The sequence below is a fragment of the Mesoplodon densirostris genome, chromosome 11 (genome assembly GCF_025265405.1).
Source record: "Mesoplodon densirostris isolate mMesDen1 chromosome 11, mMesDen1 primary haplotype, whole genome shotgun sequence".
In the NCBI taxonomy this organism is placed as follows: domain Eukaryota; kingdom Metazoa; phylum Chordata; class Mammalia; order Artiodactyla; family Ziphiidae; genus Mesoplodon; species Mesoplodon densirostris.
Window position 1 is genome coordinate 98,676,746 of NC_082671.1, and position 17,081 is coordinate 98,693,826.

Consider the following 17,081-nt stretch of genomic DNA (forward strand, 5'->3'; position numbering starts at 1 on the left):
AATACTATTTTGTGCTTACATTAAAAAGATACATTTCTTATAAGATCAAAATATATACCATTAGGCAGTATTGTTATATTTTTATTTTACACAATATAATCAAAGGATTAAAGAGACAAGCAAAAAAGTTAAATATATATAAAACTCCCTATAACTGATTTACAGCTATCCTAAAGTTTTAAAGAAAAAAAAATAAAGCTCTAAACATCAGATGTAATATTTTGATAAGCAATATTTATAAAAAATATAAGTTAAGCATTGCAACAAGCTACCTTTGATGAACTGACCCCTATAAGAAATAGTACCTCTGGAACTATATATCTAAAGCAAGACAAAGGAAAAGAAGAAAAGAAAGTATTAATTGCAATAGTGACTTTTTAGTTAAATACACTTTCTTATAAAGTGGCAAGATAATATTTACAAATTTACAACTGAAAGGAAATGTTTATTTACAGGTTGTCTTGCTTTTGGACTTTTTGGGCCTCTTTCCTCCTGTGTAATAGGCCCTCCTGGCAGAACTGATCTAAACTAGATTTTTAGTTCATAGCACATGATAGATGAGCCTGGAATTAGAGGCCCCTTGAGTTGCAGGCTGAGAATCGGTGCTGGCAACTGGAGAGAGAGATGCTGGGTCCTGGAGAGGCAATCCAGGTTGCTCTGAGTTGGTGATCCGATCCACTATGCTGGATAAGCAGTCCAAGCTGGATAAGGAGCTTTTATCCGTAGCATATACTAAGGATACAAAGAGAAAACCATTAAAAAAAAAAAATCCTTGCTTATGTTGCCCCTTAAGCAGCAGGTCAGCTCCTTTGAAACCCAGAGGTCAGGTGGTCACAGAAAGCCTGATGTAGACATTTGCAACAAATATCTAGCAATTCATGGGGATGAAGGCGGGGAGTGGAGAAGCACCCGGGTAATAGTTCAAGCAAAAGCCCCTATGTCTGTGTGTGTGCATGGATGTATCTGTTAGGGGGACTTTGAGCAGAAGATGTGTGTTTATTTCGCTCTGTCCCAGAACGCCATAAATACCGCTCTATCCTCTTCCCACTACCGCGTGGAAGAACAGACTCTGCTCTGATAGGCTGAACTGTGAAGTTGAACTGGTTTTTAAACTCCTCTGAAGTCATCAATTCTTACCATTTGGTACATCAGGACAGTAGACGCTGTCAAAACTGCTGCTTTTTCTGGACCAGACAGGGCTGTTACATTCGGGCTATAATAAAAGACACAAAAGAAGGCATTTGTTTTCAGGTCTTGGCAAAAGATGCTCTGACCTAGGGTGTGGCAGTGCTTGCCCACCAGCTCCATAAACTGACCACTCTCAAATACCTTCATTGCCTTGATTTAGGAAGGGCTAGCCTCACCAAATCGCAAGGGCACTGAGGTCAATCTCTGTGCTTGGGGAAGAGGAGAGAGGCAGCAAAAGGAAGAGGGCGGGTGGAATTCAGCAGCCATGTGCGTTGGGTTAACCATGCAAAATGGATTGGAGTAGAAGGAAGCCACACTAATTCAGAGAGAGAGCACTTTCCCAGGGCAAAAACACATTAAAACCTGGCAGGGTTGGCGCAAACGCCCTCTGTAAAGAAGCATCAACATCTTCCAGCCGGGCCTCAGCAGAGCAGGGACTCGGGCCACGCGGGCATTTCTTTCTTAAGTTACAAACTGCGGGACAGTGGAAGCCTCACACAGTTGCCTTTAGATGTTAGTGTAGGGCAGGGGCCACTGGTGGTATACATTGGAAATAAACTGAGTTGTAGAGAAAACATCTGACTGATCATTCACAGCCACCTATCTCACGTGACAACCTCTTCCTACGATGCACACTTAGAACTTGGTAGGAAGTCAAACTAAACTCCTGGTCCGCCGCTACCCGTTTCCTGGCGTCTGTCGAAATGCGGCACCTCTCTTCCCTTTCAGCAACGGCCTCCCCATCCCCACCCCTAACTATCCACCCGTAACTACTGGCTGTTTGGTCGCTACACCTGGCCTAAATGAGATGTAAAGGGTTTTGTAAGAGACGGGAAGGGCCTGGTAGGTGCGGAGCTCTCTCCTACCGTGCTGTCAGAGCAGCTGGAGGTGGGGCTGGTGGGCTCAGAGCAGCTCTGCCCCGGCAGGCTGTAGTAGTTTTCCACCTGTTCCCTCAGCAGCTCCTGCAGGCTCTCAATGTAGCGGATGGCATTCCTGAGGATCTCCACCTTGGGCAGCCTCTGGTTGGGGTTGGTCGTGGTGCACCGCTTGAGCGTCTCGAAAGCCTGGTTGACCTTCTTCAGGCGTCTCCGCTCACGCATGGTGGCCGCCTTCCTCCGATCCATGGTGGTGGACTTCCTCTTGCACGCTTTGCAGGCCCACAGGAGGCAGTGGCCGGCCTGGTGGTGGCCCGTAGGTGCTCGCACGTGCTCGTCCTCGTCGGAGCCCTGCAGGTCTGCTTTGTGCGCCCCGAAAGCAGCCACTCGCGGCTCAAACTCGTCCCCGAACTCGCCCTCGGGGGACGGGATGCAGGAGCCATCGTAGAAGTACTCAGAAGGCGAGAACTGGCAGCCATCCATCATGTCCATCTTCTGCGGAGAGGCAGGAGGTGCACCTGGGCAGCAGCGAGATAGGGGAGAAACCGGAGCCTGGCGCCGCTGCGGGCAGGCGAGTCCCGGGCGGAGCTCCCTGGTCGGTTTCTCCGGTAATTAACAAGGGCAGACGCCTGGCGGCCTGGGTCAGCCGCGCTGGGGTTGAGGCTCTTTATATATTCTTGGGGAAGGGAGGCCGGCCCCAGTGGCCCCGCACTATTAGCATATCCCACCGCAACCCCCGCCGGGGCTGTCTGGGCAAACCTCCGCCTTTCCTCTAGAGACAACTTGCTGTTTACTGCCCCTTTTGACGCTAATGGTTTTACTGCATTTCTGCTGGGGCGGGGGTGATGGATGGCTCCCCAACCCGCTTACACACTCCAGATTACCTAAACCAAGGGACACTTAAAGGGTGTCACAGACAAAAGGAACGAAGGAAGTCCAACTTTGCACGATTGCTGTCACATTAAAAAAAAAAAAGATAATTAGTAAATAGAACTCCCTACTTCAGCTGACACCAAAAGAGGACCTGCCTTCCCAGTCCGGGACATGAGGGATCACTTTATTTTCAGGTGTTTCTCTTTTTCATGAACTTTAGTTGTGTCAGGCATTTTTTCAGCCACTAGGCCAAATAACGGTTGCTAAAAGCTTGAAGTGGCACTTTCAATACTGGAGTGGATCTAGATTATTTTTTTAATGTTTTGTTTCTTATCATATTGCCATTTTGTAGGCTCTGTGTTATTGGGGGTAAGCGGGGAGGGGGGGTTCCTTTTCCCCAAGGCAGAGCCCGCTCTGAGTTCTCTCTCTATGCTCATCCAAAAGGCGTGGGCACAGGAGGGCCAGGTGGCCAGGAACACACCTCCCTTCCTCTCTTTCCCGCTTATGCGCATGTTTGCTGAGCGCCTCCTCTTTTGCGCCAGACCTTTGATGGGCCCTGAGCCGGCGGAAGATACGCACTGACTGCGCCTCTTAAGATTTGTATTCTAAGAGACCCAGTTTTAGACGGCGAACTTCTTTTCAGGGGTGCGTCTCCTTCTCCCTCTCTTTCTGCTCCGCCCTGTCGTTTCTACAGACTAAACAGCCAAGCAGGGCTTTGGGGTCGCTAATTTTCTGCTTTCAGGCAAACTAACACCGTTACAGATGCGTCCCAGCTGCCGGCGCAGCAATCCTTCTTGGCTCGTGTAAAATTTCCAACTCCTCCAATCCGAGAAACTTCACACACTTTGGCGACAAAAGCCTTCCAGAAAAGCAATCACAGCAGGGTCTTTGAAACTTTGGTGGCTAGAAGGCGAGAGGGGAGGGCTGCCATTTAAGTGACAATGAACCTATTAATCAGCTTTTGTCAATCCTCCTCCACCCTTACTTAACCCGCTACCAAATCATTTGTGGGCGGGGGTGGGGTGGGGTGGGGGGCTTGCTGTTTATATATGGGAAAAGCTCTTACTTCAGGCCTAAACAAGTATTCTGAGGTTTGGGGTCAGGCCTTGTAGCCTCATTCAAAGAGGAGAGAGAGTTCTCACCTTGATCTTGGGTCATACAGTCCAGTAACTGTTGTGACTCCGAACGTATTGGGGGCTGGGGGAGCTTTCTTTTCTATTACTTTTTCCTAAAATTATTTTCCGAAAGCAACCCTGGCAGGCAGATCCCTGTCTGCAGGAGCCAGAGAAGTATTAACTTTTACAGGTGAAATCTGTACTCCAAAGTGAAGGTCCCAGAAACCAGGGGTGGGAGAGTGTCAGTCACCAAGGTTTGCGCCAGAGTCCTCTCTTCCGAGTTCTGTCATCTCCAAGACAAAGACACTACCACCACCACCATCACCAACCACCCTCGAAAATCAGGCCCTTTCATACCAACGGGCTGCTTAGTAGGCCTGTGGGAAATTCATCTGTACCTTATTTGGGACTATTAACAAGTGGCTGCCTTTGAAATGAATAGGTACCCAGGGCTACACCAGATAAAAGAATTAAGTTCCTAAAGGACTCATCCAGGCAGGTGGAAACATTCCAAACCATGCACATTGCTACCCCTGAAACACAGTAGTGGGTAATATTCTCATCTGGGAACTCTCAGCCAAGTCCCACAGGTTCTGGTCAGCAGCAATAGTACCATTTTCTTTGCCTAGAGAGTCCAGAAGTTCACACACTGGTCGAAGCTAAAACTGAGTTGTGTGCAGATTTAAGATTTGGGCACAAATAAACTTTAAGTGGAAGATAGAAGTTATCTTGCCTTTCAGCTGATTTCTTTCCACCAGGCACCTAATGTGCTTTGTACCCAAACTGCTCAGCGTTGCATGTGTGGAACAAACAATTATTAAGAATTTTCTATTTGCCAAGCACTGTTCCCAACCCTTTCCATGTATTCACTCGTTTATGACTTAGAACAAATTTGTGGCAACTGTTAAGTGGACCCATTATTAAAAGAAGGTAACCAAGCTCAAGGAGTAAGTCCTTTGCCCCCGGTCACACAGAATTGGAAACTAGGCATCCCCGTGGAGCGCTTGTGCTCCTAGAGGTGAATTTCGTTTGTTTTTTTCTTGAATCAGTTCGTTCTCACTGCGCGCGTCCTTAACGCTCCAGAGCAGAAACTCGCAAACGCCGGTCCCCGACAGCTTTCCCTCGGCTCCCGGGCTGGGAAGACGCTGTCACTCAGGAGGCTCTGTCAGGAACGGTGGTTCTCAGAGGTTAGGGCTGTCTTTGGTAAGGTGATCTCAAACAAATTTACCAGAGTGCCGCGGGTGAGTGGAACTAAAGAAGCCGAGAAAACACAAGCGCCCGGCGGCTTAATGGGACTTGCTAGGGGGGAAACAGGGTCCAGGGTTGAGGACCCTTGGGACCCAAGTGCTGAAAATAGGATCTCAGAGCACCAAAGTTAAAAAAACGAGACAAAACTTTTAGACCTCTGTCAGGGGCGAGAGGAGAAAGAGATCAAAAAATGGGAGGCAGGATACAAAGAAGGCAGGAAGCCAGCGCCTCAAAGATGGCTGGGCTCCCCTAATTCGGGAGAGATTCCCCTGCTCTTTTCCCAGGAAAGATCGTGGGAGGGGAAAATGCGAAACTGAGTGAACGAGACAGAGAAAAAAAATTTTTTTGAGTGGGAAAATTGAACAGAGAAGTATGAAAAAAGTTAAAATTTACTTTTTTAAAAAATGGTCGTTTACAGTGCTCATCTGGGTGGCCTCTTCTTCTCAAAATCAGACTAGATTGGCTTTTGCTTCTCATAGAAAAGAATGAAAATACTGTTTTCCACTATTTCTCCAGAGAAGTGGATGTCTTCCAGGCAGAGAAAACTCACGATTGTCTAATATGTAAACGGGTTGTTAGAAATGATATTCCAACACTGTCTGCTAGGAAAGTATCACAGTAGTCAGATGATGGGAGGAAAACTCAGCCCAGCTGGTGTTATAAATGAATGCCCACCAAGGTTCTGGTGAAGTATCAATAGATATAATGTTTTTAAATTTTTGTGTCATTTTACATTCTGAATAAAAATAAACACATGCTTAATTTTCTTACAATTTAGACTTGTAAGCAGGTTTTAATTGCAAAGACCTTTAAGTAATCATCAAGTTGTTTTTTTTTTTAAAAGAGAACGTATTTTAGTTTAACCATTATGGCAACGATCCTAGTGTTGATGGACAGACCACACCAGCAAAATGATGCTTAGAGCTTCCTTTTTTAGTAAAATTTGCCCACCCTAGGAATTCTGCATGATTGAAAATTCTCCATGCTTCTCTTAGCAGGAGAAATCAAATATACATAGGAAGATAAGTTCATTTCAATTCGTTTCTGCCCCTACCTGAGACCCTTATCAACTCCTGGACCAAGGGAGTTGTTCTTGAAATTTTTGCTTATTATATCTGATGTAACAACGTGCTAAATAATTTCAAGCCACTATTAGCTCTGGGAACCAGGCACACCTAAGTAAACACATTAGTACCTGCCAAAGCTGCTGGAAGAATTTGTGGAGAAGACAGCTGAGGAAGACATTGGCCTCTGCTTGAATTCGAAGACTCCCAGGAGAGATCAAAGGCCTAAGTAAGGACTTTTAGCAGCCTTGAGAGTAGAGAAAGTAGCCAGTCCTTGCAGCATTATCTTTGTTCCAGCACATGGCATAGGCATTCCATCTCACAGGCTGACTCTGAACTAGGCTTGCAAAAAATTGCTTTTTCAGAATGAAACCTCTAGGAAGCAGGGTCATCTTTTGCAACACTTCTTCTGACTTTAAGGGAGTGACTGGAGGAGTCTGTTGGAGAAATGTCTTGATGGCTTAGCTCTTTGAGGAAATACCATGTTATTGCTAATTTACTAATGCATTAGAGTAGGAAATGAGATATTCAAAGTTTAAACTAAAACTTTTTTAAAATATTTTTTCCAGATAAGGTGTTGTAGGAGGAAGGTTTTGAGATGAATAAAAGGGATAAAATATTACTAAGAGAAAAGCACAGATGGGTAAATTCTAACTTTGAGTTAAGAGATGTCTTAATAGGGATAGAGGTCACTTTAGCAGCCCAAGACTTCTCTGCCAGTCTCAAGAGGACTTGGGAACACTGAATTTTAGCACCACACCTCCACCCTAAAAACATATGAAAGAGTCTGAAAAAAAAAAGTGAGTCCGTTAGACATAAGTGGATTTCCACTACGTTCAGGCTTGAAACTCAATGATCCAGGTGTGATGATTAAAGTTAGTTTCAGAAAGCTGACATTTGACATTCTACAAATTATTTCTATAGTAACATAAAAGAGAAAGTCACTTGTTATTTTATACTTGATAATTTCATGCCTGCCTCTGGAAAGAGGCTCAGTTTTAATTTCAAATTGCTTATCTTTACCAAGTTATTAACATCTTGATTTTCTGCTTCCACAGCCCTGTTTGTTTTGGCTTTGGCCTTAGTCAAGCTTATCATCATTAATATCAAATGAAAACATTTAAATTGCAAACACACCAAGGATTTCATTGGAAAGCCTAACATGTCAGCTATAGCAGTGGAGGTCACATGAAGTCTTTGGGAAATATTTGCTCTATTTAATGAAGAGACTTCTATAGGCAAACTTATTCCAAACAGTTTCTCAAGTTACCCAGCCAAGAGAGATAGAGAGGATTTGATTTGCAAAGACTGAATAAAATCTATCAGCAGTTAAAGTCCATGAATTGATAAAAGCTTTCTGCTGATGAGCAGACCATAACACAAATCTTATTATAAATATATGCGCAGTTATAAAGTAAATGAGTTCACCTGGTCACTTACGACATCTGATTTCAGTTGTGGCATGAATCTGATTTTCCAAAATATAGGGGTGTGCATGTACATATACATTTTTAGGAAGTCGTTATCAATTCTCAGGAAAAAAAATCATAGATACATAATAAGCATGATTAATGGATATACACGCCATCAAGCCATCTTCAGTCACATGTGTTCTGATTAGATAATTTGCAATGCTTGACCACGGATCTTTTAATTCAATGACTCCTCTAATTTGGAGTTTACTAGCTAATCACTCTTGAGAAAGAGCTTTTGGAAAACAATTGTCAAATACAGCCAAGTTATTCTACAGCCCTTAAATGCTCCTTCTTGTTTCTCAAGGGCTTCCCTTTCAGGATGCATAAGCAATTCAGAGAGCAAGCTTGAAGCCACTGCTGTTGACTGGCTCCAAATCCTGACTCTGTACTTAAAACTGCAAGAACTCCTCTCTGTTCCAAAGTATCCTTTTCTCATAAGAGATAACAAAAGGACCCCTTTACAGGTTTTCGTAGGGTTATATGAATAAACAGGTAAAGTGTTAGTAACGGCTCATTCATTTTACTGCTGGCCTCTTTGTTATTAATACTTTCTCAGCCAGAGCCTGCAAAAAAGCTAGAAAACTAAATCTGACGGAACTGTGGCTTTTGGTGGAAGAACAGCCTCTTGTTGGTCAGTTTAGATTTACTAATGAAAAATAAAAACAGCTGACATTTAGTGTTTATTTTTGTGTCCTGTTTTGGTTAAGAACTTTATCTCAGTGAATCTTCAGAACTCCAGGAGTTAATAAGCACTATTATAGTCATCCCCATTATTTTATAAATGAGGGAACGGGAGAAAGAGAGGAGCAGTGATAGTTCCACGTTTACACCGTAGCAGCGAAGATTCAGTCCAGTTATGGCGCACAGGGGTTCAGCAGTTTGTATCCACTAACACTCCCACCTACTTCTCTCACACTTTTGAGAGGGATTCTATGTCAAGATCAGTTTCCTCTAGGAAGCTTTCTGCATTTTAGGAGAAAGTGGAATTATCCATACACTCAGAAAACTGAGTAACTATTATCCCCAGGAAGAAGCCTTTTGAAATGCTAAAGGGGCAAGACACTGCTCCATGCCTGCGGGGTGGGGGCGCGGTCTGGGGCGGCATCTGGAACTCTGGCGGCGGGCAACAAGGTCCAGACTGGAGCGTTGGGAATGACGTTTGGGCTGGGAAGTGCTGAATGAGATTTGATTTTCAATTTCTGAACTGAGGACTAGCTGTAGAGAAAAAGAGGGAAGGAAGCAGTTAAGGGCGGGCGGGCGGCGGGGAGTGAAAGTACCATTTACGGAATGTAAGAGAGAAGTAGCAATTCCAGAGAAATAGCTTGCCTCTTTCCTCTGCTTCACTTCCCACTGTGATTCTTGGTGGTCGTTTCTTCCTGAGGTTACAGGATAAACAAACCTGGCACACGTTGTAAAATCCTCACGGTTAGGAGCTCCTGGGGCTTCAAGCCTCTCTGGGGCTTTGCTATTTGGTCCAGCTAAGAGGTTTCATGTGTGTTGTTGTCTTTTGCCCTCAGCCATTTAACCCTTACCTCTCTTGAAGCAACCTTCCTTCAAAGACGCCCACCCCACCTCATGAGCCAGATCGTCCCCTTCTTTTATCTTTCTATTTGGAAAACAAACCCAAACCACGAGAGGTCTTGAGGCTATTCCAGTCTTCTAGCCACCAGTCTAGTTCAAGAAAACCCGGGAGGGACCAGAGACCTGGCTCCGAGGCCAGCGCAGCCCCTGGTGCACCATGTGAATGCTTCCTCACGAAGGGCCGGGCCTGTAAATTCAAAGAGGGAAAGTAATTCGGGCTAAATTAGCGGAAGATTTTTTTAGGCAAATAAGCAGAATTTTTGTGGGGTAATTTCTTGTAACAATGAGATTTTCCTCGATTGAACATTCAGTTGTTAACTTTGAGAAAGTAAATCTCACCCAGATCTCCAGGTAAAGGACAGTTAAAACAGAAAGAAAAGGGATGCTGATAAAAGGGAAAAAGGCAGATTTCTTCCGGATGGTCTTCATTTCTAACCACAAGGGTGGGGTCTACATGAGATAGAAAAGTGAACAGTTTAATTCAGACACAGGAAAACAACCCATTTTCCTCCCTTTAAATCAGTCCATAAGTAAACGCCCAAATAAATGGGCTTGGGTGATTTCTAAATTAAAACGTGGTTCACCTTTATTTATGCCTCAAACATATTTTTTTCAGTTGAATCAAATTAGGAACAACTTTGTTCGTATAGAAACTTATATTTTAATATTACAATACCAGGATCCTCGCACATTTTATATACAATACGTCACTACACATTTAAAATATATTTCTTAGGTTTACATAAAAAAATGAAAGTACTAAGATTATTTACAAAAATATATTCAATACCACTAACATTTAGATGAGACGTTCCCACTTTGCTTTAAACAGGAATGAACTTCTTTTGAACATGGCACAAAAGGATCACCGTAATAAAAGTAAATATATTACAAAACCAACCAAACAAAAACAAAGCAAAACTGCTAGATCTAAGCCACTCGCGGTTCCCAAAATACAAGCCCAAAGCCGAAAGGCTTTTTCGTCTGAGCGTGCACAACAGTTTCCGAGAAGTTTCTTTGTGGACATGGCTCCTTCCCTTTCATAAGCTCCTGGGTCTGGGTTCCTAAATATTACTGTAACGTGACCTAAAGGATTAGGCGAAGGAGGGAGGGAGGGATCTTCCTGCTACGTGGAGGACATCCCAAGCACCGGCGCGGGGTTACTTCTCCACCACCTCCTCCACGCAGGGGAGTTTGTGCTCCTCCGAGGAGATGCTGTCCACGATGGAGGAAAGGCATCGAAGGCTACTCGAGGCCGATGAATCGATGTTTGCCCCTCCTGAGCGCAGAAAACACACACACAAACATAACCCCGAAGGAAGGAAGAAGCCGGCAGCCCCGCGCCCCGCGCCCCGCGCGAAGCCGCCTAGACCGCGCGGGAGGACCGGTCCCCGCGCAAGGAGCGCCGGTCTCTTAGGGACCGTCCAGGCTCCTGCTGGGCTCCGAGCGCTTTCTGCCCCCAGCGAGCACCCCAGTCCCCTCCCGGGATGTTCTCCAGCGCAGTCCAGTGCCCTTTTACTTTACCTTCCTTGGCAGTTATCACGAGCCCCCTGGAATGATCCGAAACACTTGGCCACTGGGAGCTGCAGGTGCGCAGGAAATCCGCACCGTCGAGCTGGAGGAAGACCGAGGCAGCAGATTAGCCAAGAAACATCGGTTCCGGGGGTGGGGTAGGGGGCCCTTTGGGAGGGGGTCTCCCCTGTTTCCTCCGGCCGGGTACGAATTTCCTGCCTATTGCAGGCACCCCGCGTTCACGGGTCACCGGGGGTTCCTTGGAGAGGGAGCGGGAGGGGCGGGTGAGGAAGGAGGACGCGAACGGAGACGGAGCCGCTGGAGGTTCAGGCCCCGAGGAGGCGCCTAATCAGCCTCTGCGTTCCCCGGCCCCGGCGGCGTCTGCGCTTACATTCTCTTGCTTGGGTCTGTAGCTGAAGGGGTCCACCCCTAGCTCCTGCACTTTGTCCTGCTGATCCAGCCGGTGCAGCAGGTCCTGCAACCGCTCGATGTAGTTGATGGCGCTCCGCAGAATCTCCACCTTGGGCAGTCTCTGGTTGGGGTTGGCCACAGTCCGCCGCTTCAGTGCCTCGAAGGCCTCGTTGATTTTCTTGAGCCGCCTCCTCTCGCGCAGCGTGGCGGCCTTCCGCCGGTCGGTGGGGGCAGATTTTCTCTTGCAGGTCTTGCAAGCCCAGATCAGGCACTGGCCGGGGCAGTGGGCAGGCTGCAGGCCTGGGGGCGCCAGGACATGTTCCTCTCCGCCGCTGTCGCTCCCAGCTTCCGGGGGCATTTGGTCCTGGCAGGGGGACAGGGTACCATCACTCCCTGGATACAAAGGAGAGCCCTCCGCTACTTCTAACGGCTGCAGGGTAACATTTTCCCCATCCAAGTAGAAGAAGTAGGAGCCAGTTTCAAAAAGGTCCATCATCATGTTCTCCTCCTTGGCCTCTGACTGGGTCTGAACGGGGTGATGGGCTCAAAAACCCAGAGGAGCCACCCAGATGGCATTTAATTAGTGCGGTGACTTAAGTCGCCCCAGCTTTATATATAGAAGCTCCTGAAACTCAATCCAACTTTTAGCTGTCATGGAGCATCAGTCTCTCAATGTGATTACAGCCAGTGCTCTCTAGAACATCTACTTTGAAAGAAAACTGAGAAGTGTCACCCCCAGAATGATGTGACAACCTATATGCAGAACAGGTTAAAACAAAATACATAGAGAGAATCCAGTAATTTAAACAAAGCATCGAACACTTCAGTCTGGGGCAGTTTAGATGCTAACCTGCTTACAGGACAACTTCAGAACAACTGGGGATTAACACTGCCCCATTCCCCCCCCCCAGGCTCATCTGAATTCTAAGTATAGACCCATGATGAAAGATTTCAAAGGCAGTAGCCATTGCTCCAAAATAGCTTGGTTAATGTTTGCAGACTGGTTCAGCTCTTTTCTCCCTCCTGCCTGTCAAAAAGGTGCTATTCCTGTGATTAAAACCATTACAGTCCTTCAAAGGTTATACATGACTTTCAGGCTTCAGCCTCAATAGCAGCAGGTAAATCTCTTTCCTCTCTTTTACTAAGGTTGAATGACAATTTGGGAGCTGGAAGGGGGTGGCTGGAGGGTGCTCAGATTCCTTCCTTGGCTATCTCTTTTTGGAGGGTAGCAACCAAGATCTGAATTCCGTACCCCGGCTCCACGGTGGAGCAGTAGTACCTATAAGGTAAGGGGTGGGACTGAGGATGGGGATGCACTAAATGTAATAATGTCTCTTGAAAAATAGTTTTAGTGGAAATACGACTCACACTATAGCTATTTGATGTTCCAGGATTCAACGTGCCACTCCAAGATGCCTCTGTTAAGGCTCCTGTTCTACAGTGTGTGGTCATAGCTTTTTCATTAGCATTCTCGGTATCCACTGACTCCAAATACGTTCTTTCATAGGATTCAGATGAGAAAGGTAGCAACCAAGATACAAACCAAGGAACAGAATGTTCCCTGCAGTTTGCCCGTGGTCCCATACACACGAGTGTGGTGGTAGAGGACGCAGCACAAGATAAGGGTGACGTGCAGGGCCCCTAACTTCCAAAGACGCCCCCTCAAGGCTCAGCTAAGTTCATCTCTACGTATGTGTGCATGGGTAATACTAGGTCTCGATTTCTTTAAGATAACAACGGTTGCCTTATGGAATTTGGGTGAGAATTCGATCAAATGATGCCATGCGTGTGAAGCATATAACCTTCTATTAGCTTCTTGATGAACATTAGTTATTTAAAGCATAAGGCCATGTCAAGGCTAAGACCATGTCTTACGAGGGAAATAAAGCACAGCTGTAGCAGAGATTTATTTTTCTCCTATTTAAATTGTTTTACTTTATTTATTTACTTATTTATTTATTTTTTTATATCCCTTCCCTTTCTCTTTCCTTTCCGTCCCCTCCCAGAGCTCTGGAAGGACTCTTTCCAACCTTACATTGCCTTTGGGGTGAGAGTCAACTCTGGTCTTAGCCTTTATAGTCAGTGCCTGAAAAACTAGATGGAAACATAAGATCTTCTTATTCTACCCCAAGCAGTGGTAATTATAGGCTGTGTTCAATACGATTTCATTTTCTGTTCTTTCTTTTTTTTTTTTTTTTTTTGTGGTACCGAGCCTCTCACTGTTGTGGCCTCTCCCGTTGCGGAGCACAGGCTCCGGACGTGCAGGCTCAGCGGCCATGGCTCACAGGCCCAGCCGCTCCGCGGCATGTGGGATCTTCCCGGACCGGGGACCTGTGTCCCCTGCACCGGCAGGCGGACTCTCAACCACTGTGCCCCCAGGGAAGCCCCCGATCTCATTTTTTAAATGAATAGACTAAAGACAATGTCCTTGGACTCAATGGTCAGACAACGTAGAAACTAGTTACACTTTTTAGTTAAATCACTTATTCCAGAAGATAATTCTTCATAGTCTCTTCCTATTGAGCCACAGACTTGAGATGTTAAGTTTTGACATTTCGTGCTGTTTTTACATTTTTGTTATGTGCAGCTGAATAAAAAGTGTGAGAACCATTTTTCTGTTTTTGGAAAAGTAGGAGGCACAGGGAATAATAAGAAGCCAATACTTTTGTGACATTTTCTCCTATTTCTGCCATTCCCCTGGTTGCTAATATCAGCAGTTAAGACTCCAGATTGGAGGCTCCAGGAATTCAGGGAATAGCCTAACATCTATTAAGGAAAATTACCCTGTGCTCTTAACCTCACTCTGTGCTGTATCTTGTAATGTGAAGACAATTTGAAAAGTCATTTTAACCAGTAAGTTATATAACATTATTGCTAAGATTATTAAGATAACAATATCTGAAATTCATTTATTCAACATTTTGGGGGTACCTACTGAGTGCCAGATAGTGTCCTGGGTGACAAGAATAAAATGGTGAAAAATGACCTCTTCTTATGGAGTTGGAATCTAGAAGGGTGAGTGAAATTGACTAAGTGATTAAAAAATGGGAGCAATAGCACTGGAATTGGGGGTGGAAGACCTAGATCACAATCGTTTTGGGCCTATGAGAACTTAGTCAACCCTAATATCTCAAATTCTCAGTTTTTTCACCCATAACATGTATAATGACAAAGACATCATACTCTCAAAGGTCATGATAAAGTTTTTTAAAATGTGAAATCGCTTCAAAAATGTTGCATACCTATAAAATTAGGTATGGGGAAAAATGAGATAAGAAAAAAATCACTTCTAGGGAATTTTGTTGCTTGGGTGACAGAATTAACGAAGCATCGACATATATACCCTACCAAATAGAAAATAGATAGCTAGTGGGAAGCAGCTGCATAGCACAAGGAGATCAGCTCCGTGCTCTGTGACCACCTAGACGGGTGGGATAGGGAGAGTGGGAGGGAGGCTCAAGAGGGAGGGGATATGGGGGTATATGTATGCATATGGCTGATTCACTTTGTTGCACGACAGAAAGTAACACAGCATTGTAAAGCAATTGTACTCCAATAAAGATGTATTAAAAAAAAAGAAGTAACGTTTAAGGTGACACCATTCTTAGACTCACCACTGATTTTAAGAGGTATCGAGTAGATATGAGAAAGTCTGCACATCATGAACCTGCTAAAGAACATGAAAGTGTGCACTTTCTCCTTCATTTTTCCCTTATTTAAGTGTTGCCACTGGAGACACAGTGAGTTCAAAATGTAGAAAGAGAAGATTCTAGAAAGAAGAAGAAAAAGCTTTGGGGTGCTGATCAAGAGCAACTTCCCAGAAAGGGGTGGCATTTCTTTGTGTGAATTCAGCTATCACTATTGAACTGTCATTTCTTATTAAACTACAAAGCCCCTTTCACAACATTCTCTAGAACTCAGGCCAATAAAATTAATGTTGTTATTCACCTTTGTTCAAACAGATTTTTCCCTCTTTTGTTGTTGTTTTGGGGATTGGGAGTAGGGATGGGAAGAGAGAAAAAAGGAAATGCCAGCTTGGGAAATAACCATTTTTTATCAGATTAGGTAATGGGAAAATACACAATGATTCCAGACAACTAAATACGGAACTCTTGGAACTCAAACAAAATGTGAGATGCCTGTAATTGCAATTACATTATTTCTCAGTACAACTTGGGAGACACAGATCTTGACAAGTGGTCAAAACAGGTTTATCCTCCAAGGTTTAAATAGTTCAAATATGTTTTTTTAATTATGGAAAAAGTAAATAATAATAAGAGAATAATAATATTGTGTCAATAAATCACTTCAGGGGCCTAGAGTTCATTCATAACAAAATGTGAAAGTAAGCTAGTGATAGAATTGAGAGTTTTCAAATAGTTTACCACCCCATTATTCTTACTTCATGCTTAGTTATTTGTAAAAGCATTTTCCTCCCATCATCTCCACAAAAGCTTGAGTATGTCCAGTTCTTCTTCTCCGTGAAAAGGAGTGGGAGGAAAAGGATTATGGCCAGCTCAGCCAATGGTGGATTTTAGCTATGAGCCTTTGGGAAGGTGCTGTTATGTGGTAGAAAAACAGTCTCGGAGTAAGCCAGAATCTAAGTTCTAGCCATTCTCAATTATACATTCCAAGCCTCAGTTTTATAAGAGATCAAATGGCATATGTAATGTATACATCACAGGGTTGTTGTTAGCATAAAATGGAAAAAAATATATGTTGAGTCCTTGTTATGGAATATACACTCAACAAATTTTAATTTCCTTCCTTCCCCTACTCAATTCATAGGCCTCTGATTGAAATAGCCAAAGGGAATTAACTGAAATACCTAGATTTGTTAAGACAGATGTTTAGGATAAATTTAGGGATTTATTTGTGTTAATGGGGTAATGGAAGTGAAAATATTAGAACTAGTGACTCTGATAATTGTGTTTCATGTATTTATGCCCTCAACAAATTTCCAATTACTGGGGGACAGATACTAATTTAAAAAAATGACTACCTGAGCTAGGAACTTTGGAGGAAAAGAATGTGGTTCTTTATGAGTGTATAACAGTGAAGAGTCTGTCATGAATGGAAGCTTGCGAAAGGATGGTCTGGGGATGTAAGTTCCTGAGATGTTGGGTTGGTATTTCTAGGGAGCAGAGATGAAGGTTTTTAACAAACCTGTGGATTGGAGTAGTGGCGACAGTAGGAGGAAGGTCAGGGAAGAAGTAGACACAGGGTTAGTCAGAAACTGATGAAGAGGTTTTTGTGGTTATACCTAAGGAATTTGGCTATATTATTGCATAGCTGGGTTCAAAGAAAGCAGTTTCAGTTACAGCTGAGAAAGTAGACCTGAGGGCCAGATAGAAAATATACTTTTTCAGCAGTGGAAAGAAAGAGGAGAAAAGGGAGTAAAAGAAAGGGGGTGGAGGAGGGCAAGGAGAGAAAGAAAATGAACAGCACTAAGTCCAGCCTGCCGGGAGAAGACGATCAACTAACAAGGCCAGTGAGCGGCCCTGAAGAGCAGAAGGTGAAGGAAGGGCCTGCTGACTGAAAGGGAAAATTCAGAAGAGGCAGATTAATGCTTTAAACTTGTGGCTGCTACATGAGTAACCTGAAGCCATGCACCTGTAATTTACCTAATCTGCAGACAGTGTGTGCCCAGAGATTCCCGAACACTGTGGTAAAAATAGTTTGCACTTAGACAGAACATTCGAGTTACTTCAGAGGACATGGGGGAGGGGCACAGACCAA

General features: G+C 44.5%; 2 protein-coding genes across 2 annotated transcripts; both read right to left on the reverse strand.

The window, feature by feature from the left end:
- Positions 1-541: 541 nt before the first annotated feature.
- Positions 542-2,555, reverse strand: MYF5 (myogenic factor 5). The gene is made up of 3 exons (XM_060113581.1): positions 2,055-2,555; positions 1,138-1,213; positions 542-732 (listed from the first exon to the last, which is right to left on the reverse strand). The coding sequence occupies exons 1-3, from the start codon at positions 2,553-2,555 to the stop codon at positions 542-544; spliced, it is 768 nt and encodes a 255-aa protein (XP_059969564.1).
- Positions 2,556-10,579: 8,024 nt separating this feature from the next.
- Positions 10,580-11,841, reverse strand: MYF6 (myogenic factor 6). Its single transcript, XM_060113549.1, has 3 exons — positions 11,323-11,841; positions 10,944-11,034; positions 10,580-10,698 (listed from the first exon to the last, which is right to left on the reverse strand). The coding sequence occupies exons 1-3, from the start codon at positions 11,839-11,841 to the stop codon at positions 10,580-10,582; spliced, it is 729 nt and encodes a 242-aa protein (XP_059969532.1).
- Between the last annotated feature and the right edge of the window lie 5,240 nt (positions 11,842-17,081).